At 39.7% G+C, this 24,912-nt stretch overlaps 1 protein-coding gene across 7 annotated transcripts; it reads left to right on the top strand.

The window, feature by feature from the left end:
* Positions 1-2,638: 2,638 nt before the first annotated feature.
* On the top strand, positions 2,639-24,623 carry cdkn2c (cyclin-dependent kinase inhibitor 2C (p18, inhibits CDK4)). Of its 7 annotated transcripts, none has more exons than XM_061780373.1 (4): positions 2,639-2,839; positions 3,947-4,082; positions 5,082-5,439; positions 22,994-24,623. In XM_061780373.1, the coding sequence occupies exons 2-4, from the start codon at positions 3,948-3,950 to the stop codon at positions 23,170-23,172; spliced, it is 672 nt and encodes a 223-aa protein (XP_061636357.1). In that variant the 5' UTR covers positions 2,639-2,839; position 3,947; the 3' UTR covers positions 23,173-24,623. The 7 variants fall into 7 exon arrangements, with proteins under 7 accessions (XP_061636357.1, XP_061636362.1, XP_061636361.1 ...); XM_061780378.1 differs by having other exon boundaries at positions 5,082-5,451; positions 22,994-23,116; XM_061780377.1 differs by lacking the exon at positions 22,994-24,623 and adding an exon at positions 22,602-22,700 and having other exon boundaries at positions 5,082-5,451.
* The last annotated feature ends 289 nt before the right edge of the window (positions 24,624-24,912 follow it).

The raw sequence follows: 24,912 nt of genomic DNA on the forward strand, positions 1-24,912 counted from the left end.
TCAATCAAAACATACCACGATTGTTATTGAAAAAGTGTTTTTCGCCATCATCTCTTGAATTTGGATCTCATGACATGGTGCAGGTATACCTAATGTTGTGGCCACCGAGAGCATGTGACTTTTTCTCATCTGTTTCATCTGTAGTTTCGAAATCAATTAGCAATAGCAATTATTGGGAATAATACTAGTAATCAGAGAGCAGAAATGATATTAATAATGCTGCTATTCACCGGCATGACAACACATACCTGGACATGTGCCATTGAAGAGGTTGAGAATAGGCCCCGTGACCTTATGATTTTTTTATTTTTTTTAATCTTGATTTTTGCAACCTAAGCATCCGTTTTTAAACTATCTTATTATATTATGGAACATTTACATTTTATTGTTTGTATTCAAATAGTTGGGTCGGCTGTCAGTCATCATTTGGGAAATTTAAAAAAAAACAAAAAAAACAAGCAAATCCTTCTGTTTCGGAAATGTGTCTGCAAGCTGTTCTACATTGACGTGACTTGGCAGCTCGGCTGGCTGAAGTTCCAGAGTCAAAGTGGCTCTTTCACGTTACGGTAAAAGCACTGTTATGTCAAACTCAAAAGGTGAGTAAAGTAGCCAGCACAGATGAGCTTTATCTAACATTGTTACCTCCATAGTGGTAGCTTTTCACAAGGTAAGCTTTTGTTGAATGCACAGATTTTCCTTGTCTGATATGTAGCACTTACTTAATTGGTCGACAACGTTGTCGACACGTAGGTGCTGGCGGTGCAGGGGCCCAAGTCAGGGAGTGCCTGCTGTGTTTGTGTCCAAGCACCAAATACACATTGTATAGCATATGAACTGCTGCCTCCACAAGCTAAAAATGCTTTCATTTCCTGTTTCCCCACACTTTGGGCTCTGCTTCTACAAGTGGAAGAAAAGTTCTGCCAATGTGCATACTCGCTGCCGAGGACACCTGGCAATGGTTTTAAATTAAAACAAATTTAAATGCACAAGTCTGTATTAAAGGGTGCTATTGTCCGGACAGAAAATGTCTCCCAAATTGTGGAATGTACTTCCTTTTCTGCTAAGAATTGCCACCTCAGTGGACCTTTATAAAAAGCAGTTTAAAACATTTGTTTAAGCAGGCATTGCACTAAGACAAAATTGTTTTGATTTGGGTTATTTTTTTTATTATTTAGTTTTTTTTCTTGTAATAATTTTAAAATATTGTGCTTCTGTATTTTCTATATGCATGGCTGTATTCTATAACTACGTCAAGTACTTTGGGTGTCCTCTCTGTGAGAAGTGCTACAGATTATACAAGGGTGGATTTAGGCACACAGGCAATTGCCTGGGCCACGAGATTTCCGGGAGCCCCCAAACGGACCCCCCATTAAATAACAACACATTACAGAATAAAGCTGTTCATACACAGCTGCATCCTTTGCTCGTTTCTTACATTCCTCTTTCCTTTCTTTCAAAATTGTGCCCATGAAGGTTGTGCCCTTTTTTCTCCAGTTTTACTACAAATAACTACATTACCCATCACTCCCTAAGAACGACCTCCCCCCCCCCCCCACACACACACACACACGCACACACACACACTCATCCTCGCCATCTATCCTCGCATCTCTTCTACAAAGGCTCCACAGGGGGGCGCAAGATCCCCATGTAAACGGCAATAACTTACGTCATGCCAAACTGTCAAAAAACCACACGCACGCACACACACACACACACACAAAAATCTACGTTTTTTGTTTGTTTGTTTGTTTGTTTTGGGGGGTTGGGAGGGCTGACCCTGGCCATCCTGTGCACAGCTCGAAGGTTATGTATGCATCACATTGTACAGTTTGTTGTATAAGTACTTATTTGTATTTTCTTTTATTTTTACCTTGTTTTACTCTGCTGTCTGCAACCAGGTCGGGAGAGAATCTGTTCTCAATTGCCTTGCCTGGATAAGTAAAGGTTAATTGAGAAAAAAATCTGAAAAAAAATCAAAAGAAAAGATGAAATTTAGTTGGGGTGAATCAGAAACATTCGAAATGGTGGCAGGTCATGATACACGAGTTTGAATGTGATTGGTTACTTCTGAACATAGCCACATCCCAGTTATAAGTGGGTGTGTACACTTGTGCAACAACATTATTTGTTGTTGTTCTTTGTTTACTTCCGTTCTCGAGGAGATTACAAAAAAAAAGTTGTACATGTTACAGGTCACATTAATGGTGAAAAGGTTTTGAAATTATTTATTTCCGTCTCGTTTTTTCTTTTTATATTAGAAAACGCTTATTTGAACAAGGTTGTGTCGACTTTATATGGCCACTGTAAAACTCTGTACCGGCCAACACCAATAGAGGGCAGCACACTACAAGGAAAAACACGCCACGACTGCACACTTTTATTGTCCCTGGGTTTTCGCAGGAGGGGAAATGATCATTTAACGCATCAAAAAGCGTATTATTGATCGTGCGTGGATGTCGTTTGTATTGTCAAGAAGGATACCGAAGCAACGGGGAAGTCTCCTATCCTTTTCGCCTGCGTCTAAGCATCGCGCGGCGCTTTGTTTCTTTTAGAGGAAGCTACCCGCCTCCTTGTCCTTTCAGATCTCATCCAATCGTCTTGTCTTTTTTTTTTTTTTTTTTTTTGGAGAGGTAAATGGAGCGGGCGACACGTACATAACCGCTGGCTGGACACACATGCTCCATTATATTACCGTAAAATCAGCCTTCCTCTCAGCCATACAAGTGCTCGTACGAGGCTCTATTTGGGCGTCCGCCATCGAATCGAGCGCGGTTTATGATGTGGTCCTTCCTCATCCGACGCACGCAGCTCTTTTGAAAATGAGCGGGAAATGACCGTAAGTGGCGGCCCTTTTTTTCTGCTTCAGAGGCAGCCGTTTACTGTTCGACTCTATTTGGCTTCCTTTTCATATTTATTTGTGAACATCCACATTATGGGTTTTTGGGTTCTTGTCTTTGTCGGTGTTGTTGTACTGGCGCCCACCCCACAGATTTGTGGCTTTCGACTACATAATAATAATAATAATAATAAAAGGACATTTATTTTTAAATATATATTTTTTGCTATCGACACTTTATCCCCCAATTGGAACTTGTGTTCAGTAAAGGCTAGGATATAATAATAAATAATAGTCATTATTATTATTATTATTATTATTAAGTAGTAGTAGTATCATTACTATTATATGAATACTTATTATATTTTTACTATTCATAGTTATCATATTTACTATTAACACTACTGTAAATTAATATACATGCAGTTAATATATATTTATTATTTTCTATATTATATTCTTGTTTTATTTTAAAAACGTCAGTAACTGAATGAAGTAAATGTGCAAAAATATGCATTTTGTTGTATACTATTGCCATATATAGTAAAATGTCATAATGACGTGTAGCTAATCCACTGAATTGAGACGAATCCCCACGTTAAGACATAACACTTTAAAGTTGTGTCATTAATACATCTTAGATATACATTGACTAACTTAATAATGTATTAATATATATAATATATAAAATGTATTTCATATTATATAATTGTTTTGTTAATTAATATATACGTTTAATTATTTTATCTAAATTATATTATATAAACTACAGATAAAATAAAGTGACAAATACATGCGGAGTCTTTATGGTTATGCTTATTCTACTCTCTTCATTTTATATGACGTGCAATAACCTCAGCCTTATAGCCATTATTTGGCACGGTGTTATGCAATTAAGTTCCGGTTAGATATCCATTTCCTGCCAATCTGTCTAACCTCTTAAACAATTATAAATTTATCATGTGATGTGATAGGCCCGAATGGGGAGGAGTCTTTTTGTCTCCCTGGTACAATTTGCCTGCATACTACGTGCCTCAGCTCAGACAGCTCCGTCTTTGGCCTCCTGTAAACTGCTCTTTTTTTTTTTTGGTTTGTTTTTGGTAAAAGAATGGCTGACATTTTGCCACTGGCTGATCGCCTGTGCAGTGCCTCTGCCAGCGGAAATTTACCAGAGGTTTTATTGTTGCTGCAAAACGGAGCTGCTGTCAATGGATTGAACACTTTCAAAAGGACTGCATTACAGGTTGGTTTGTCCCTTTTGTCTTATAACATCCAAATGAGCTTGGATATTTGTACCTATAATCCTGTACTCTTGGTCCTTCCTTGGCCCACATACACATTTTGATCCATTTTTCATCATGGAATAATCCAAAAAGGAGAAGCATGGAGGAGGGCAAATGCTTCACAAAGGACCGGGCTAATGTTAAAGAATTAGATTCATATTACTAAGTGTAATATTGCATAACAAATTGCTTAACATCAAAAAGTGTGTAGGTGTTTCATAGTCCAATCATTATTCACTACTTTCACTATTTAACTTAACCTGTAAAGTAAACATGCTTTTAACAAACACACCCATTTGAGTATTATTTTCCACACAATTTCATACATCAGAGTGAAAAACATTTATAACTGAGAGTTGCTGGTGAAGTCAATAAAAAGGAAAAGAACAAGGAAGCAAAATGGAGGGCTTGCTAATAAAATGGTGGCTGGCAGTTAATCTTTCATGTAAGGCTTCTACAATGCCTGCTTGGTTTTCAATGTAAAATATAGTAAATTCAAAATTAGTTTAATAATAACAACAACTTAGGTTTACAGAACGCCTTTCAAGGGACCCAAGGACACTTAAGACGTGTGCGTGTGTGTGTGTGTGTGTGTGTATGTGTGTGTGTGTGTTCTCATTCGAAAATTCTAAATGTATGCTTTGGTGAACACATGGTGCTTGAGGATTTTTATTTTTTGGGGCAAAATTGGTTATTACAAGTAGAGGTTAATAAATCTAAACATAAAATAACATGCCTTAAATTTATCCTATTGAATATACTAGAATACAATAGAATAAAATGGAATAGAATATAGCTTTATTGTCATAATAGAAGCAATATTTTAGATTTTTGCGTCTCCTCCCCATTCGTGTGCTGTATTTTATTTTGCTCTTTTGTTTTGATTGAACGAGAATGACTATTTTAGAATAAAAATGCTTTCGCTCTTAACACCAACGACTTGTCTCACCTCTCCACAGGTCGTCAAGGTGGGCAGCACCGCGGTCGTCGAGGCCCTCCTGGAGGCCGGAGCTGACCCCAACCTTCGCGACCCGGTGCTCGGCCTGACGGTCACCCACGACGCCGCCCGCGAAGGCTTCGCGGACACCCTGCGGGCCCTCCTGGCTCACGGGGCGGACGCGAACCTCGCGGACGTACGTGGGAAACTCCCGCTGCACTCGGCCGCCAAGAGGGGCCGCGTAGACGCGGTCCGGGTGCTACTGGGAGCCACCGCGGACCCGTTGAAGGTTAACCGTGACGGGCAGACCGCCGAGCAGTTGGCGCTCCTCCACGGGTGGAATGACACGGCCGCTTGCATCCACAGCTACCTTGGCTCGAGTGAGTAAATTGGTACGATTTAAACAATATGTATACATGCTCCTATTTGTGCAAGGCTTATTACATTAATTTGAATAGTATCCGTAGATAATGTTTGATCATTTCAACCACATAATCTACCCCCAGCTACTGTTACCATTTGACATATCGTTAAATAAAAATTGGAAGAACAAAAAGTTAATATTATCTTTAGCATTATTTAGCTGTATCACGGAAATATTTGTTTAAAATGGAGGCACAAATAACATTTTGCTCTCTCAACTCATTTAATTCACCCAAAAAAAGACAAAAATCATACGTGAGGTAATTGTGGTATAAACTGTAGCTTTCATACTGGGTACCATCCATGACACAATCTGCTAGTTACAGTTACCATTACCTTTAGCTACCGGTAAATACTTTTTCAGAAAGTAGGCAGAAAGAATATTTTTCCTTGCAAAATAAATTTTATTAAACAAACAAACAAACAACAACAAAAAAACACCCACAAAAAGCATACTTCCACTTGGTTTTATCAAGCTAATTTTGTTATAAGCCATAGCAGTAATGTTCACTGTCAATGATATAACCTGCTAGCCACTGTTGTCATTATCTTTATCTTTATCTTTATCATCTGTGCCCATATGTTCAACATATGGGCACATATGTTCAACATATGGGCACAAGGAAAATATATTTTTTGAAAAAATAATTTAATTAAACAAACAAACAAATCACAAAAAGCATAATTGAAGTCAATTTTATCAAGCTAATTTAGTATTAGCCAAAGTTTTAAAATTCGCTACTGTCAATGACATAAACTGCCAACTATCGTTACCATTAGCTTTAGCTATATTATCACCTGTACATACTTTACCAAAAGAAAGGCATTAAATAATTTTTTTTTTTTCCAAAAATACAAAATGGATACTTCCAGTCAATTTTATCAAGCTAAGGCTGGTGTTAGCTGTAGCACATATTTGCTAATGCCTACGATGTAACATGCTAGACAATGTTACCAGTAGCTTTAGCTACTTTTTTAAAATAGAGGAACAAAGATTTTATTCTCAAAAGGTAATTTCATTAATCAAAAAAAGAAAATCATACTTAGTCAATTTTATCAAGCTAATGTTGGCAATTAGCCACATCTCTAATATTAGCTAATGTCAACGACATAATCTGCTATCGACTGTTACCATTAGCTTTAGCCATATCATGACCTATAGATACTTTTACAAAACACAGGAACAGCACAGAACATTTTATTCTTGGAAGTCATTTAATTATACCCAGAAATACACAAAAATCAGACTCAGTCAACTTTGTAAAGTTAATTTAGTATTAAGCATAGATAATATTTGATAATGTCAATGACATAATCTACTAGCTCCTGTTACCATTACCTTTAGCTATATTACCTGTGAATACTTTTTTAAAATATAGGTGCAAAGACATTTTGTCATTTCACTTAAAAAACAAGATAAAAATCATACTTGCAGTCAATTTTATCAAGCTACTTTTGGTATTCGCTGTAGCTTTGATATCTGCAAATGTCAACGACATAATCTGCTAGCTATTTTTATAATTACCTATAGTCATTTCTTTGCCTGTACATTTATTACTTAGTAACGAATAAACATTGATGTGTTCAAAATATAGGCATTAACAACATTTTATTCTCGTACAATTAATTTTATTAAACCAAAAAAGCATACTTGCACTCAATTTTATGAGACTAATTTTGGTATTAGCCGTAGCGAAAATGATCTTATATTTAGTTGATCTATTACTTTGTAAAAATATACTTAAAGTCAATTTTTTGCAGGTAAAACGCCAAGTTCACTTCATTTGATGAGTGAACAAACAAGTACAATATTTAACTATATATGTAAAATATATGTTACATATAATTACTCATTTGGATTTTTAAAATACTAATATTTCAGTAAGCTTTTGTCATAATGTAACAGGTTCAAGTTGTTTGGTTATTCACAGAGTTTACATGTATTTTCCTCTATATGCTGTAAATGTGTGTCACTTACAGAGTATGTAATATATGCATTCATAGCTAAAATTATAATTATCATGGTCAAAGGAAAAATGCACGAGATTGTACTTTGAAACAAAATGTTCTAAAATCATGTCCTCTACTGCAAACATAACATTTTCGGTGGAGATTATACTCAATATTAACTTACAGTCCTATATTGAACTTTATTTTGCCCTCAGCCCTTTCAATCTGACTTGCAATAACAGCACAGTGTTAAAAGTCTACACTGCAGTAATATCATTATTTCTATGTGTGGTTATAGTAATTAGTGTTCTTTGCAACATAAAGAAAGTTGATACTTGACATTATTAATTCACACTGTTCACATCATTTCTTTTTCAATAACTACAGGGTGTCCGAAAAATCTCCATTCACTTTTAATTTTATTAACAGTCACGTTTGAATATACATAGAATACAGAAGGCACATACTATATGTATTATATTGAAAGCGCACAGCGACTTAATGAAAATCCTGTATAACCTCATAGTGTATTTCAACAATATTACCCATTTACAAATGTCAATTTAATAACTATAACATCATTTGCTGGCTAATTTCAGCATTAGTTATGACCGTAACACAACCTTTTAGTTAAGTACTAAAACTATCTTACTGTGTATGAGTGGCTCATTTTAGCATGAGTTATAGCTGCAACACAAGAGAATTTTACTGTTAGCTATACAATGTTAGTTATTTAATAATACAACACTATAACTATGATATAATCTGCTGGATGATGTTAACATTAGCTACTGTATGACTGGAACACAATGTTTTAACCAAGTGCTATAACTATTTCATACAAACAGCTAAATTTACCATTAGCTATAGCTAAAGCACAAGCTAATTTCACTGTTAGTTATACAATATTAGCTATTTATAAATGTCAACACAATAACTAAGAAGTCATCTCCTGGATAATATTAACATCAACTCTGACTGGAACACACCCTTTTAGCTAAGTGCCATAGCTATTTTGTATCAGTATCTAATAGTATACTACTATACTAGCAATTCACCATGAGCTACAACACAAGACGATTTGGTATGAATATGGTGTTGCTTAATATAGTAAGGCTAATTTTAACATTAGAAATGGCTGTACGTTATTGTTAGCTTTGTTGTCATTCAAATAGCTGTCGGTATGAAATGCTCAAAGCTAATGTTAACCGTAGCTACCTTTCTAACATTCATTCAGGTAAGGCAACTGAGAACAGATTCTCATTTACAATGCATACCTGGCTGCAGACAGATGAGTAAAACAAAGCAAGATAAAAGCAAATAAAAATAAGTACAATAAAACCAATAAATACTTGCACAACAAACTGTACAATGTGATATAGTTACATATTTATACATCCATCCATCCATTTTCCGAGCCGCTTCTCCTCACTCGGGTCGCGGGCGTGCTGGAGCCTATCCCAGCTATCATCGGGCAGGAGGTGGGTTACACCCTGAACTGGTTGCCAGCCAATCGCAGGGCACAAACAAACAAACAACCATTTGCACTCACATTCACACCTACGGACAATTTAGAGTTTTCAATTAATGTGCATGTTTTTGGGATGTGGGAGGAAACCGGAGTGCCCGGAGAAAACCCACGCAAGTACGGGGAGAACATGCAAACTCCACACAACCCCGGTCCTCAGAACTGTGAGGCTGACGCTCTAACCAGTCGGCCACCGTGCCGCCCATATTTATACAATACATTATATTTTATCATAGCAGTATCACTCGTGAACTTTTTTAATAATGATATTGGGATGAATTAGGTGAGTTTTATTATTTGTTGTAGAGTGTTCCAGTCATTTGGGGCAGAAAATTCAAAAGAAGCTTGACCAAAGTGCTGTAGACTTCAGGAACAAAGAGGAACGGAGAGTGCGGGTGGTTGTATGCATGGTGAGCAGAGAGTGAAGATAGGGTGGGATCTTGCCAATGAGCTTTTTCTTGATAAACATGGACCATTGAATTTTTCTGCATGATTGAAAAGAGATCTAATCAACCACGGAGTACAGATCACAGTGGTGAGTGTTAAAGGTCCCATATGTTGGCTATTTAGACTTCCATAGAGTGACTCTCTAACATGGACGTAGTATAGAAGTCTCAATTTCATTTCGAAAAAGACCTTGGTTTTGTCATACGAGTGTCCAGAAAAGTCCCCTCTGACAGCTACTTCTGTTTGACCCAGTTTTGTATCTGCTTTGTCCATATTTGGCTAAGACCACTCCCTTTCATCTGATTGGTTGCCTGCGTGTACAAGACCCACTTTTGAGAGCACACGTTTGTTATGTTGACAGCACTAGCAGGGAAGCGGAGAGTTAGGCGGAGATCTTCGCTAGTGACGTAGATAAGCTCGAGAAGTTGGTATGACCTGATTTCAGGCCCCTCGGCAGAAAAACGTCTGTAAATCAGGGAAGCGTGGACGATTTTCATTCATAATTCACATGTTTACTGAGGCACCATAGAGCCAATTTTACATCCCAAATACGAGAAAAAGTTGGTTTGGTAAAATATGGCACCTTTCAAAGGAGCACCAGCGACAAAGCGGATGGCAGCGTGGTATTTGGTGTTAAACTTTTGGAGGAGAGTTTTTGAAGATGATCTATATAATACATCTCCGTAATGTCATATTGGGAGGACAGTCATTTTAACACGAAGCAATTCCAAAGAACGTGTTAGTGAGGATTTGTTTCAGTAGAGAGAGCCTAATGTGCTTTTAACTTCTGAGAGACACGTATTGTTGTTGTTTCAAATGTACCGTATTTTCACGACCATAAGGCGCACTTAAGTCTTAAATTTTCTCCAAAATGGACGGGGTGCCTTATAATGCGGCGCGCCTTATGTGTGCGCCGAGTTCCAAAATCTGTAAATGTTGTTGTGTGACTTTGATGAGCGCTCCGCTTGAATGACTGGGAACATTTCGTGCCGACACCCTGCTTATATAGAGGAAAGGCAGACGTGTCTGAGGACAGCATGACTAGATGGACGAGGAGAAAATGAGAGAGTGGCTGAGTGAGGTGTACGTAAAGAGACCGGATGTTTGTTTCCACGTGTCACCGTCCCTGTTGATCTGTGACTCCATGCGCGCCCATCTCACAGCCGCTGTGAAAAACCAAGTGCAGCAAATGAACTCGGAGCTTGCCATCATTCTGGGAGGCTTGACGAAGGAACTCCAACCGCTGGACATCGGTGTAAACAGGGTGTTCTAAGTGAAGTTGCGAGTGGCGTGGGAGTGATGGATGACAGATGGCGAACACAGCTTTGCTAAGACTTGGAGGCAGCGCCGGGTGAGTTACGCCACCATATTCGAATGGATTGTGGATGCCTGGGCTAAGGTATCTGCTTTGACTGTTGTCCGAACCTTCGCGAGAGCCAGCATCATTGCTGAACAGCCCCCCGGCAACGAGACTGACTCCGACAATGACGAGAGGGAACCTGGCATGTTTGACGGAGAACTTGCCCAGCTGTTAATTTCAGATACAGAAGATGAGGACTTTGATGGATTTGTGGTTGAGGATTGATAAAAAAAATAACGTGAGTACATTATTAAATACTTCAATAAAGTACAACCGAACTCACTGTTTACATTGTTAAATACTTCAACAAAGTACAACCGAACACAGTTTTGCTCCCGGTGCCTTTTTAAAAACATACGCTAGCATGCATGCTGCTAGCGTATGTTTTACCATGCCTGCCAATAATACGGTGCACCTTATGTATGTGTTAAATACAGAAATAGACCCCGTTAGTGAGATTGCGCCTTTTAATACGGTGCGCCTTATGGTCGCGAAAATACGGTAAGTGAACTGTCAAAGCCAGATTCCTAGGTATTTGTAGCAAGTGAAAAATTGAACAGCAGAATCATTTAGAGACACAATATTGCATTACTATAATGATTTCAATATGAAGAACTAGGGATTGGGCACTTTTAGCTACAATCCATGAAATGAGCATTACATCCTCTGAACAAACAAAAACTCAGTACTTTAAGTGATTTTGCATGTTTCTTAATGGTGTACTTTAGTGATTAGACTAAATAGTTTTCATTGAGATTAGAATCCAAAATAATTATAAATTGAGATAATGCAGTTTACAATTCAAACAGTGCTATACTACAATTTCTTCACGGATACAACAGTATATACATAAATATCCATCCATTTTCTTTACCGCTTTTCCTCACGAGGGTCGTGGGTATGCTGGAGCCTATCCCAACTATCTTCGCGCAAGAGGCGGGGTACACCCTGAACCGGTCGCCAGCCAATCGCAGGGCACATAAAAACAATGATGATAAAGCTGACTACAGTGTTAACTTAACTTACAAGTTTAATTTGTTTTGTGGTTTGCATGTTCTCCCCGTGCCTGCGTGGGTTTTCTCCGGGCCCTCCGGTTTCCTCCCACATCCCAAAAACACGCATGGTAGGTTAATTGAAGACTCTAAATTGCCCCTAGGTGTAAATGTGAGTGCGAATGGTTGTTTGTATGTGCCCTGCGATTGGCTGGCAACCAGTTCAGGGTGTACCCCGCCTCCTGCCCAATGATAGCTGGAATTGGCTCTAGCACTCCCACGACCCTTGTGAGGATAAGCGGCTCAGAAAATAGATGGCTGGAATTTGTTTTGTGACCAAGCTCGTACCTCAATGTACTCTTATATCGAATTGAAATGAATTTAAGTGCCATACATCACCTACACCCCCCCCCCCCTCCGAAAAAAACTTTTTTTAGGTTGGTTTTAATAAACAAAAATAGCACTGTATTGTATAAGTATACATAATAAAAGAGGATTTAAAGAGATAAGATGAAGGCGAAAATGACGTACACACACACACGCACGCACACACACTGCAGTATTCGTGCGTTGACGTGTACCTTTAAGGAGCGTGGCCTAGCAAGCTCTGAAGTGGAGTCAGTCTGGTTGGCCGGTTATCTCAGTGCGAGTGTTGTCATTTTGTATCTTTGCTTGAGTGTTTAATAAATGCTGAATGTACTTTTTTTTCTCCATTTTATTTTTTGTTTGCTTGAGCAGCAGGCATATCTGAAGCACGCTCAAATGTTTGCTCACAGTCAAAGCAAAAAAACACGACCAAGCAATGGCTGGTTTTAAAATGGTGAACGCTGGACTCTGGAACAACTTTAATTTTCAGTTTCTTTACGAAACCGCAGGCTGACCAACGTCACATATTTGCTTGTGTTCGATTTGGGAGGATCCATTATATTTGCATGATAATAATTTTTTTTACTATATTATCAAAATGTTGTAATACATGTTGTGGCGGTTAGGGATTTTCAGGGGAAGTGACAGGGAAGTGTGAAACCCTGGACTCAATACTTGCCATGCAACTGGTTGAGGTATTTATTTATTTTATTTTTTATTTTTTACTTCTGTGTCCCAAAACAACATCAAAGGCAATTCGTGTTTTTTGGTACTCTCTTATTTGGAGCTGAGAACACAGTTAGAGCCATCAAGAGTTCCAATGTAGATCAGAACCCGAGTTGCATCCAAAGGCAGAAAGTATGTCTAGACAGGAAACTAAGAAAGGTTTAATACTCAATTAGTCCAAAATCAATCAACCTAATACTCAATTAGTCCAAAATCACTAAACCTAAGACCGGTGAGGAGAGCTATACTTATAGCAGAAGGACATAAAAGGATGCCAGCTTCAAAAGAAAACCAAAGTGCCAAGTGGACTGGTGAAATCACACTGATGGAATGTCGAGGAGAGCAGACACACGGACACGCCTAGATTCCTCCGTGAGAAATACAGGAGGTCAAACACAAGGAGATTATCTGGGCATTGTGCCATGGGAGAGAGGCCTCGGGGTGGCTGGTGCTCACCTGGGACAGGGGCATAGCGTGGGTCTCCAGCACACACACAAAAGTGTAGCAAGCTCAGGCAAGAATACCCAAAAGGTTTCGTCAGAAAGTAGGGAAAACCCCTGCAGAGGCAGGAATAAGCAGAGGATTCAAAAAAGCTATGAAGGCATGGCATCACAGCAGGACAGGGCGTAAACAAAGAAAACACGACAAGGACTAAATTAACTCAGAGAAGCAATATTCCTCTGCCCCATTCCATCCAGTGGTCCACAATTAAAGTGTAAAATGAAAATAAATGTCTTGTATATTTGATACACCACAAAGAAGCGTGTTATTAACAATGCTGTGATTAAAAAAGAAATAAATAAAAATCGCCAAGTATATAAAGTAAGGCTTCAAAATTGGGGGGGGGGGCAAACTCGCAAATGCTTTGGGTGTGTTCGCTTATTGAACTGAAACCCAGCCCCACTCAACTGTCAATCAAATACCCCCCTGGAAAATGTACAACGTTCTACTTCGTCTAGCATCTTTCATATGCCTACACATCCCGACTTGTTTGAACTGCGAAAATATATTCACTTAAAAGTCTCTGATGTCTGGAATATAGTGACAGGCGGCGCTTGCCACCAGCTAGCTTGCAAGCTAACAGGCTTGTGCCTAGTAATTATAACTCGTAATTGTGTCGGACAAGTGCTGATGCAAATGAAAGCGCTCATGTTCTGATATAGTGGGGCCCAAGTACGTCACTTGTCCCTGTTTTTAGCCATGCCCCACCCCCCCCAAAAAAAAAACATCAGGAAAACTGTTGAAAAACTGTTCAATTGATTGTAGAAATCTATTTATTGAATGCATTATCATCATTATTATAATTTTTTAATCCGCTACGCCGCTAGGGGGCTCTGGAGACGCCTGAGGTCTGGAAACAAACGATCGTTTGAGGTGACATAGATCAGTGAGGTCTGCGGACACATTTAATTGGCCAGCTATTTTTCACCTGCTCATTTTGGACTTAATAACGGTGTACCCCTAATGTTCGATGCTCCAGTCGCGCACAGGTCGCTGAGGGGACAGTCTAAAATGCTTATGGACGTAAAGCCTTTTTCTTTATAGCACAAATGGGGAAAAACGCTGAACTTCCATAAAATCCAAAATATTGCGACTATCGTTCAGATATTTCAGAGGTTGGAGTGGGCACGATTAACAATGTCCACATAAATTTTGGTGATGATTGATGACCATTCTCTGACATTAAGCCACGTTAAGCTTTTCCTATATAGTGCCAATGGGAAAACGCTTAGTGTCCATAAAATCCCAAATATTGGGCCAATTGTTCTGATATTTTCAGAGGTTGAAGTGGGCATTAGTAGAAATGTCCACATAGATTTTGGTGATGATTGGTGACAGTTTTGGAACATTAAGCTACGTTAAACTTTTTCTTATAATGGTCTATGGAAAATGCTTAACATCCATAAAATGCAAAATGTTAGGCCAAAATTTCAGGGGTTGAAGTGAGCGCCGCTTTTAAAGGGTATACAATAACCAGCTTCGATTGATTGAAGTTGGCTGTGGTGACGCCCACACCAGCACAGATGTCCCATTTTTAATGCGCTGGGGGTACGTCGGTCCACAAAAGTACCAAAACCAGGCCTAGCCCGCCTCCTCGCAGAGTCGGCAGACAGATACACAAACATGTGGGGTGGATCAGACGCATTTCATTCATAAATATGTGAACAGTGGACATCGAACCCTCTGAATTACAGTGGAAAGCAATTCATTGAACGAATCATCATTATCCGTTCATCCATTTTCCGACAGGCTTATCCTCACTAGGGTCGTGGGCGTGCTGGAGCCTATCCCCGCTATCTTTGGGCGAGAGGCGGGGTACACCCTGAACCGGTCGCCAGGCAATCGCAGGGCACATATAAACAAACAACCATTTGCACTCTTATTCACACAATTTAGGGTTTTCAATTAACCTACCATGCATGTTTTTGGGATGTGGGAGGAAACCGGAGTACCCGGAGAAAACCCACACAGGCACGGGGAGAACATGCAAACTCCACACAGACGGGGCCAGGGATTGAACCCCGCTCCTCTGAACTGTGAGGCAGATGTGCGAACCAATCATGCACCGTTCCACCCATCGTCATTATTATTTTTATTGTTCAAATCACCCCACTGGCCAGCACACAGCTATGTGTGGGGTGGGGGGCGGGGGGGGGGCACATGCATCAACGATGTGCATGGGTTGGGATCGATTCATGAGGTCTGTGGACATATTTAAGTTACCCGCAGTTATCACCGGCTCATTCTGTATGTTTTTAATCACATTGTCTTTAGCCACATCGGCCAAGAGCTCCAGTCACACATGGATCGCTCTCTCCATGCATGCAAGACCATCATTGCGCCTCACTTAAAGGGAACTAATTAAATAAGCTGCTTTGATTGGCGGTGAAGAAAGTTGGCTGTGTTCACAGCCCCTCTGCAAGATTACAACTACATGGTCTAACCCGCCCCCTAGCAGAGTTACGCCACGCGAGATTTGTCCTCGTCATGAATAGAATAGACCCCTATATCTCCACAATTTAGTACTATGGTTCTTAGTCTTTGCACATTTTCAGCAAATATCTTCAAACATGTATTATGTATTTAGAAACAAATCAATGAAATCACTTCACAGGGTCTTTAAATAAAATCCATAGTAATCATAAAAAGGAATGGGTTTGAGTTGCTGTATTCTTTCTGAATAATCTACATTTGCAAAAACAATTTGTACTCTACATATAAATCTGAAGGCGGTCCAGAGTCTGCCTATTGAGGACATCTGTATCAACAAGCACACGCACACATAGACCCCAAGTGGTGCTCAAGCACCCATCCTGTTGCCCTGATGAAAAAGGTGCCCTTTTTACTGCGGCCCATTTTTTTTTCTTTATGAATCAATATTTTTAAAAATAAAATAGAAATGACCCTCTGTGTCATAAATCTCACCAAAAGTGTTTTGATATCTGACGGGGATTTATTTAAGTCCTTGGGAGAATTATACATATATGACATTGATGCTTTGGAACATTTTTGTACCCTTCTTCGGGCTAATACTTAAACAATGAGACCCCATTGATACTGTGACAGCTCTTTGCGGACCATGGCTTGGGTTGTAAGATGTCACTATAAAAATGTCAGCAAAAGCTTACCAGAACAGCTGAGATGTATTTGTGGTTAATCAGAGGCACGTTAAATGGTGCCAGTTGTGTGTTGAGTCTCATTTAACATGAGTTTGAATGGGATTGCTTAATTCTGAACACAGCCACATCCCCTTTTGTAAGAGTGCATTTGCACTTGTGAAACCAAATTATTTCAGTTGTTTATTATTAATTCCCCTCTCGTTTTTGTATAGAAAAAAAAACTGCTATTTGAAAAGGGGTGTGGAGACTTTTTGTATCCACTGTAGCTTCCCTTCACCTCCATTCTAAATAGTTGTATTATTGACTGTGTTGATTGTGTTAACAGAAATACATAATACATATCTATATAGTACTGTTTTGTTTTTTCTTAATTATATGAATAATTTTGGCGATGGTTGCCCCTTTTTTGGCTTGAGCATTTGCCTGTGTATAGATATTGCAATTTAACCCAAATTGTGTATAGAATTGGTGTGTAGATATAGTATATAGTTCATTGTCAGGACTGACAACAGTGAACTGGTCTTTTCATAAACCAAACAAGTATTAACTTAATGCAGTAGCCAATCAGCCATGTTTGTTCGACTGAAACGCTGTGCAGTTTGGCCTCATAAACTCCTACTGGAATATTTGCTACTTCCGAGCATGCGGTGCAGCATATTTTCCCAGATCACAAACGGCTGGGTGGAGCATGAGGAATGGAAAGCAGCTGATTGGCTGAGAAAAAAGGCTGATGAAACCAGGTGAAAGCACTGACACAGGACAAGACAAGACTAAAAACGGGAAAAACACAAACATGTACATTTCTCCTGTATCATTAACGGTCACAAAATGAACATTGACTGGACTGTGTTTTTTATTTATTTATTTTAAAAACATGTTTGTGTCAGTTTCACAACCACAGTCAATGAAAGTGAAAGTGAATTATTTCTTTTCAACACTCATATCCTCCCGTGTGCTTGTGCAATTTATTTCTCTCAGTCTACACATAGCTCTATTAAAATGCCAGTTTTTATTATCTAAAAAAGACCATGATTAATAATTTCAGAACTTTTCACCACCATTAATGTCAAACTTAAACATGGCAATTCAATTGAAAAACTAAACTAAAAAGACTAAAAATAGAAAACTAAAGTAGTTGCATAGGTCTGTGCAGCCTCTTATAACGGTGGCTGTGTAATTGCACACCGAAAAAACCATCCATCCATCCATTTTCTGAGCCGCTTCTCCTCACTAGGGTCGCGGGCGTGCCGGAGCCTATCCCAGCTATCATCTGGCAGGAGGCGGGGTTCACCCTGAACTGGTTGCCAGCCAATTGCAGGGCACATACAAACAAACAACCATTCACACTCACATTCACACCTACGGGCAATTTAGAGTTGTCAATTAACCTACCATGCATGTTTTTGGGATGTGGGAGGAAACCGGAGTGCCCGGAGAAAAGCCACGCAGGCACGGGGAGAACATGCAAACTCCACACAGGCGGGGCCGGGGATTGAACCCCGCTCCTCAGAACTGTGAGGCAGACGCTCTAACCAGTCGTCCACCGTGCCCCGAAAAAAACAAAAGTACATAAATTTGGGTTGCACATGATTAAAGTGGGGCATCTGATTCAGATGCCTCCCAGACGCCTCCCTGGTGAAGTGCTCCGGGCACGTCCCATCAGGAGGAGACCCCGGGGACGACCCAGGACACGCTGGAGAGACGACGTCTCTCGGCTGGCCTGGGAATGCCTCCGGATCCCCCTGGAAGAGCTGGATGAAGTGGCTGGGGAGAGGGAAGTCTGGGTGTCCCTGCTAAAGCTAGTGCCCCTGCGACCCGACCTCGGATAAGCATTAGAAAATGGATGGATGGATGGATGATTAAAGTGACTATATATTAAATATTCCCCTTTTCCTTTAAAATAATCAAATATATGTTAGTTTAACACATTTTATTCATGTACAACTGATGTACATCTTCAAATTACGTAAATTCAAAGTACTTCCCCTCCAGTGCATTCAAATTTATGCTAAATAGTTGAAAGTTGAATGTGAAGAATTTCACTTTTCAGTAAGCCAACCATGTAAGCATACATCCAACATCCAAATTAAGAAAAGATGAGCTTCACCAGAACTGCAATCCCAATTCCAATGAAGTTGGGACATTGTGTTAAACATAAATAAAAACAGAATACAATGATTTGCAAATCATGTTCAACCTATATTTAATTGAATACACTACAAAGACAAGATATTTAATGTTCAAATTGATAAACTTTATTGTTTTTAGCAAATAATCATTAACTTAGAACTTTATGGCTGCAACACGTTCCAAAACAGCTGGGACAGGTGGCAAAAAATACTGAGAAAGTTGAGGAATGCTCATCAAACACCTGTTTGGAACATCCCACAGGTGAACAGGCTAATTGGGAACAGGTGGGCGCCATGATTGGGTATAAAAGGAGCTTGCCTGAATTGCTCAGTCATTCACAAGCAAAGATGGGGCGAGGTTCACCTCTTTGTGAACAAGCGCGTGAGAAAATAGTCGAACAGTTTAAGGACAATGCTCCTCAACGTACAATTGCAAGGAATTTAGGGATTTCATCATCTACAATCCATAATATCAAAAGGTTCAGAGAATCTGGAGAAATCAGTGCATGTAAGCGGCAAGGCCAAAAACCAACATTGAATGCCCGTGACCTTTGATCCCTCAGGCGGCACTGCATCAAAAACCGACATCAATGAGTAAAGGATATCACCACATGGGCTCAGGATCACTTCAGAAAACCAATGTCAGTAAATACAATTCGGCGCTACATCCTTAAGTCCTACATCCTTAAACTCTACTATCCAAAGCAAAAGCCATTCATCAGCAAAACCCAGAAACGCCGCCGGCTTCTCTGGGCCCGAGCTCTTCTAAGATGGACTGATGCAAAGTGGGAAAGTGTTCTGTGGTCCGACGAGTCCACATTTCAAATTGTTTTTGGAAATTACGGACGTTGTTTCCTCCGGGCCAAAGAGGAAAAGAACCACATGGACTGTTATGGACGCAAAGTTCAAAAGCCAGCATCTGTGATGGTATGGGGCTGTGTTAATGCCAATGGCATGGGTAACTTACACATCTGTGAAGGCACCATTAATGCTGAAAGGTACATACAGGTTTCGGAGAAACATATGCTGCCATCCAAGCAATGTCTTTTTCATGGACGCCCCTGCTTATTTCAGCAAGACAATGCCAAACCACATTCTGCATGTGTTACAACAGCGTGGCTTTGTAGTAAAAGAGTGCGGTTACTAGACTGGCCTGCCTGCAGTCCAGACCTGTCTCCCATTGAAAATGTGTGGCGCATTATGAAGCGTAAAATATGACAACGGAGACCCCGGACTGTTGAACAGCTGTACATCAAGCAAGAATGGGAAAGAATTCCACCTACAAAGCTTCAACAATTAGTGTCCTCAGTTCCCAAACATTTATTGAATGTTGTTAAAAGAAAAGGTGATGTAACACAGTGGTAAACATGACCCTGTCCCAGCTGTTTTGGAACGTGTTGCAGCCATAAAATTCCAAGTTAATGATTATTTGCTAAAAACAATAAAGTTTATCAGTTTGAACATTAAATATCTTGTCTTTGTGTCTTTATGTTTAACACAATGTCTCAATTTCATTGGAATTGCGGTTTTACAATAAAGGATTTCCAACGGCAAAGTCATAGCCCAGAACTAAATCCAATTGAAAAGCATTGAAGTTATCTGAAGGGTTGGACACATTAGCATCGTTTCTAGGTTATAATTCCCATCATTTCATGAAAAGTTTGAAAATGATTTATCATGGTGTCATTCAGTGTTTCAACAGGGGTGTTTGTTCACTATGATCACTCTTGTTCTCCATACGATATGCACTGTACAGCATGTACAGTTAAGGCAAGACTTGGCATTAAAATGAATTTTTTATGAGTTGAATGGCAGGAAATATCAAGAAAGTGACAAAAGTAGAGGTTTGATATTAAAAAATATTATTTTCAACATTACTCAGAGCCTAGATAATTGAGCAAACGCTACCTTTGACTCTATTCTGAAGGATCCTAGAATGTTCTTGTATAAACTAAACCACTCACACCTCCATATGTTTATTACAAATGGACATGTTTGTTTGTTTGTTTTTTTAGAATGAATACCAATCATTTTGGTCATGGAACCTTTTGTCAATAGTATGAGGTGTGTCGGAAATGTTTCCAGGACTGGTGTGACAAACTATGTATTCAGGAACTGTTGGATGCTCAGAGCATTGTCATGGTGAATCAGCCATAGGCTGTCCTGCCACAAATTTCTCCTCTTCTCGTGCAATGTACGAAGCAAGCGTGTAGGATTTTTATTTTTATTTGTTTTATTTTTTTGTGGACGAGCTAGTTGATCATGGGACACACATTTGAAGCAACAAATTCGTAGTATGGGTTTGAAATCTCTCTGTGACGCCAGTCCTGGAACTTTTCTGACACACCTCGTATTTCTTTTTTTTACGACTACATTTTAACACAAGGTCTTACAGTCCTTAGATACTTATTCAAGATAAAAATTTATACAAATCGATTTATCTCAAAATTGGCATTTCAAATTGGAGAAAAAAAAAACCTTTTTGTATTTTCATGTCTGTTTTGGAGGCCTTCTTTTATAGCTGGACGCACACACTTTGTGACACGTGCAGCAGATTTGATAAATCAACAGTCGAGAAGTACATTTATCACGGGATTTTGCATTGAGGAAAAGCTCGAAATCGTCCACCTGGCGGCGCCCCACATGAGCACGTCGTCGGCCTTCTTTCGTCGCGGAATATGTGGACGAGCGAAGCAGCAGCCACGAGTGTCACGTTAGTACAGGAAAAAAAAAAAAAAAGAAGAAAAAAAAAAACATCTCTCTTGGTGATCATGCGGTGATATAAATCCCGTTTAGCTTTATGTTTCAAGCGAGGAAAGCACATCTTGGAGTGAAATATTTGGAAATTGTAAGCGCTCAGACCCGACACGTTTCAACGAGGACATGCACGCGCAGGGCGCTTAATGTACATTTATACAGTGGACGCATATTACAATGCATTGAACACAACCCTTTATTTATGTATTTATTTTACAGTAGATTTGTAACTTTTTGTTGTTGTTGTTGTAAAATGTAGCCTAAATGCAGTATTGCATTGCGTAAATGTAGAGAACACGATAGCACCGAATCCAATGGCCATTGAACGTATAAAACAACGAGTACAGCATTCGACTGCTAACTGACGAGGACACGTGTTGCTGACGAGTTGAGAGCCGCGTCAGGCAGACTTGAACCTTCCACCCAAAACTGAACATTTATGTTCCAAAGCGCGTTAACACAAAGCGCCGGATTACGCATTTTAGATCAATAAGCGTCTTAGTGGCTCACCTTTGACATTAAAAACACGACGTATCCTATTTCATGATTATAAACGCTCCTTCCATTTTAACATGCAATCCGGAGACTGCAACAATTCGATTTTGCCGAGTTATGTTCAGGTCCTCATCAAATAGACGTTCCACCTTCATTTCCCGAGTGACGGTGCGCGTGTCGTTATCGCACATTTTCGTTGAACGTGAATTTAATATTATTAGCTGGCACGTTTATTTTTGACATTTGACAGAGTAGTGCACCGCTTTGATTGATTTCAACATCACGTAAAGAGCCGCTTGACTTTGACCCATCAAATGGTGTCAATTAACGACGTTTTTCTGTGTTTTGTACGTCCAAAACACTCACACAAGTGGGTGCCGGGTGTCTTAAAGGGGTTAGAAAAGGGAAAAGTGTTTCAAGTGTTGCAGTGGACGCAGCTGAAGTGGGCAGGGTGGCTGCACGAGGCCTAAAGGGGGTAAACGGGGCGTAGCTCTGACGTGTATATATATATCTCGACTTTGGATTGGCTGAAAGGTAGTGACGTATGGTCACATGGGACAAGGGCTGCAGCATTGGGCTTGATCACGTCGCAGTCGATTGCTTTGGATTTGTTTACCAACTCGCCACAACCATAAACGTGCAGTCATGATGGGCACTAATGCTGCTCATTGTTTTTTTTTTTTTTTTTTGCGCAAACATGTCTTATTCCCATGAACTCACACAGGTTTTTTTCTCTCTCTTTCACGCAGCCTAGAAGACTTAGATGAAGATCTGGATCAGCAGCTCTCTTCTTCCGCTTGTTTTCGCTCCACTGATGCTAAACATTTGTAATAAAAATCTCAAGGATACATGGTTTACTATTTCATGAAGTGGTTTTGATAAAGGTAACGAAAGATAAAAATGACGTAGTTTTATTTGGATAGTGCCGTATAGTAGAACCTTCAAAGTCAGTTAACTACCAAGCCGGTCAAAATATTTTGTTAACCTTAATGTTAATTAGGCAGCTTGGTCACAGAACACAAGAAGACACGTACTTCCTTGTTGTACATTTATGGCTACGTGCTACTCACTGTGAGTACTCTGATCTAAGTGTGGATGTCCACCTCGAAGCTTATTCTCCTGTTTCTGTCTTCCCATCCAGTGCTGCAAAATATGAAAACATCTCGGCGACGTTTGCTGATAGCTGCAGAAAAACAAACCCCATGTGAAGCAGTTATGGCGCATATTGATAGAAACAGGCATGAATACGCACTTCCAGCCCAAGTTAGAATGTTAATCCAACATTACCTTGACATTTACATACGTGGTTTATTCAGTTGACATAATATTATAAAATAAGACACTGTACATTGAACGCCAACCACCATTTGCCATTTGTCCCTTTGAGGGCACCATACCTCAGTGTTGGGCCCCCTCAAGAGCAAGGCTAACAACCTTTAAAGAGCGAGCCTGCGTTTAGGGCACCATTTTGTTTTCATCAATTGTACATGGTAACGAGTGTTTCACGTTTAAACGGTGCACCACTGATCTGGTGTCACTTAAAATGGAGTCAAACGAGCATACACCATGGGAACGAGTGACTTTAACTCATTCAGTGCCGGCCGGCCCTCCCAGTTGACATGGATATTTGACTTCTAAAGCAGTCAGTGGCACTGAATGTGTTAAATGATATTTGACAGTACAAATAAAAGTGGAACAAACATTGTCTACTTCTTGTAAGGGGTTAAATCCTCTTTCCCCATTGAAATAAATGGAAATGATATTAATCCATTCCAGCCCCCCCAATGTTTTTGTAACATGCACAGTTTTAATAAGAAAAACTGTACTCTATGGTATTGTACTTCATAAAAACACAGTAATAATACAATTTAATAGAATATAAAGAATAAAAAAAAGTTTGTGCATCATGCCTTCAAGCTTCAATGCCCATTGACATTGTGCTGCTCCTTATGGTGTGCACGCCTTTGCCACCAGGGGGCAGTGTAATACTGCCATAATAAATACACAAACAAGACACTCTCTTCTAAGCTCAGTAAGCCACAGTAATATTAGTCCTTTTAAAGAGGATACAAAAGTTGTGCCTGTGAGTATTGCTACAGTATATTATCTTTCGAAGTGTTGCTGCACCATTTGTGTTCGTGTATCTGTTGCTTTAAAGCAGCGGTGTCAAACTCATTTTTGTCAAGGGCCACATTGTAGTTATGGTTTCCCTCAGAGGGCCATTACGTCTGTGAACCCAGATAAATATATGATGGCCTCATATTATTACACATACACTACAAATTGATGGATAACTTGTTTTTGGAATCAGAAGCCAGTAAAACATTGCCTGTTCTACTATGAATCAATGTATTTGAAAAGGGGGATTGGTAACAAAAAATGCTTGCAATATCTGAGTTATTAAAAGTGAAGACAATTTGCAGGTTTGGTATTTTAGCAAGATATTTAAAGTCCACACACACGATTTGCTATCGCGGGCCACATTAAATACTCCGGCGGGCCTGATCCGGCTCCCGGGCCTTGTGTTTGACACCTATGCTTTAAAGTGTTGTAACTACTGCTAGTTTAAACGATGCTAGTTTCGTGAGCCTGTCTATGGTGTATTGCATTGTGTGTTAACATTAAGCTAGCCAAGACTTTCGCAAGGTAAAGTTAGATGGTGTGGTTAAACAGACACTTAGTAATTCTCTTTGTTTTATGTTTTGTTCTGTATTGAACTTGAAATGAGAGTGGCAATAAACTACTTGGAGCAAGCACTTTGCCTCTTTTTTTGAAAAAATGTTAATGTGCATTATCGGCTGCTTGTTGTGGAGTTCGCTGCCACCACCTAGCATGCGTAACTCCAATTTCTGCTGGCAACTCAAGACAGAAAAAACTGGCCGATGGACTGCGATCGTCAACAGTAAGTTGAGTCACTCGGGAGTTGAGGTACAAGTGTACTACCATTACCAGAGAAATTGTAGGGGTGATGACAAATAGAAACTTTCCAACCCAATAAAGGTATTAGCTTGTCATTACAACTACAGTGGACGCCCATATATTTACAGTTAAGCACCCGCG

The sequence above is a fragment of the Phyllopteryx taeniolatus genome, chromosome 7 (genome assembly GCF_024500385.1).
Source record: "Phyllopteryx taeniolatus isolate TA_2022b chromosome 7, UOR_Ptae_1.2, whole genome shotgun sequence".
NCBI classification, from domain to species: Eukaryota; Metazoa; Chordata; class Actinopteri; order Syngnathiformes; family Syngnathidae; genus Phyllopteryx; species Phyllopteryx taeniolatus.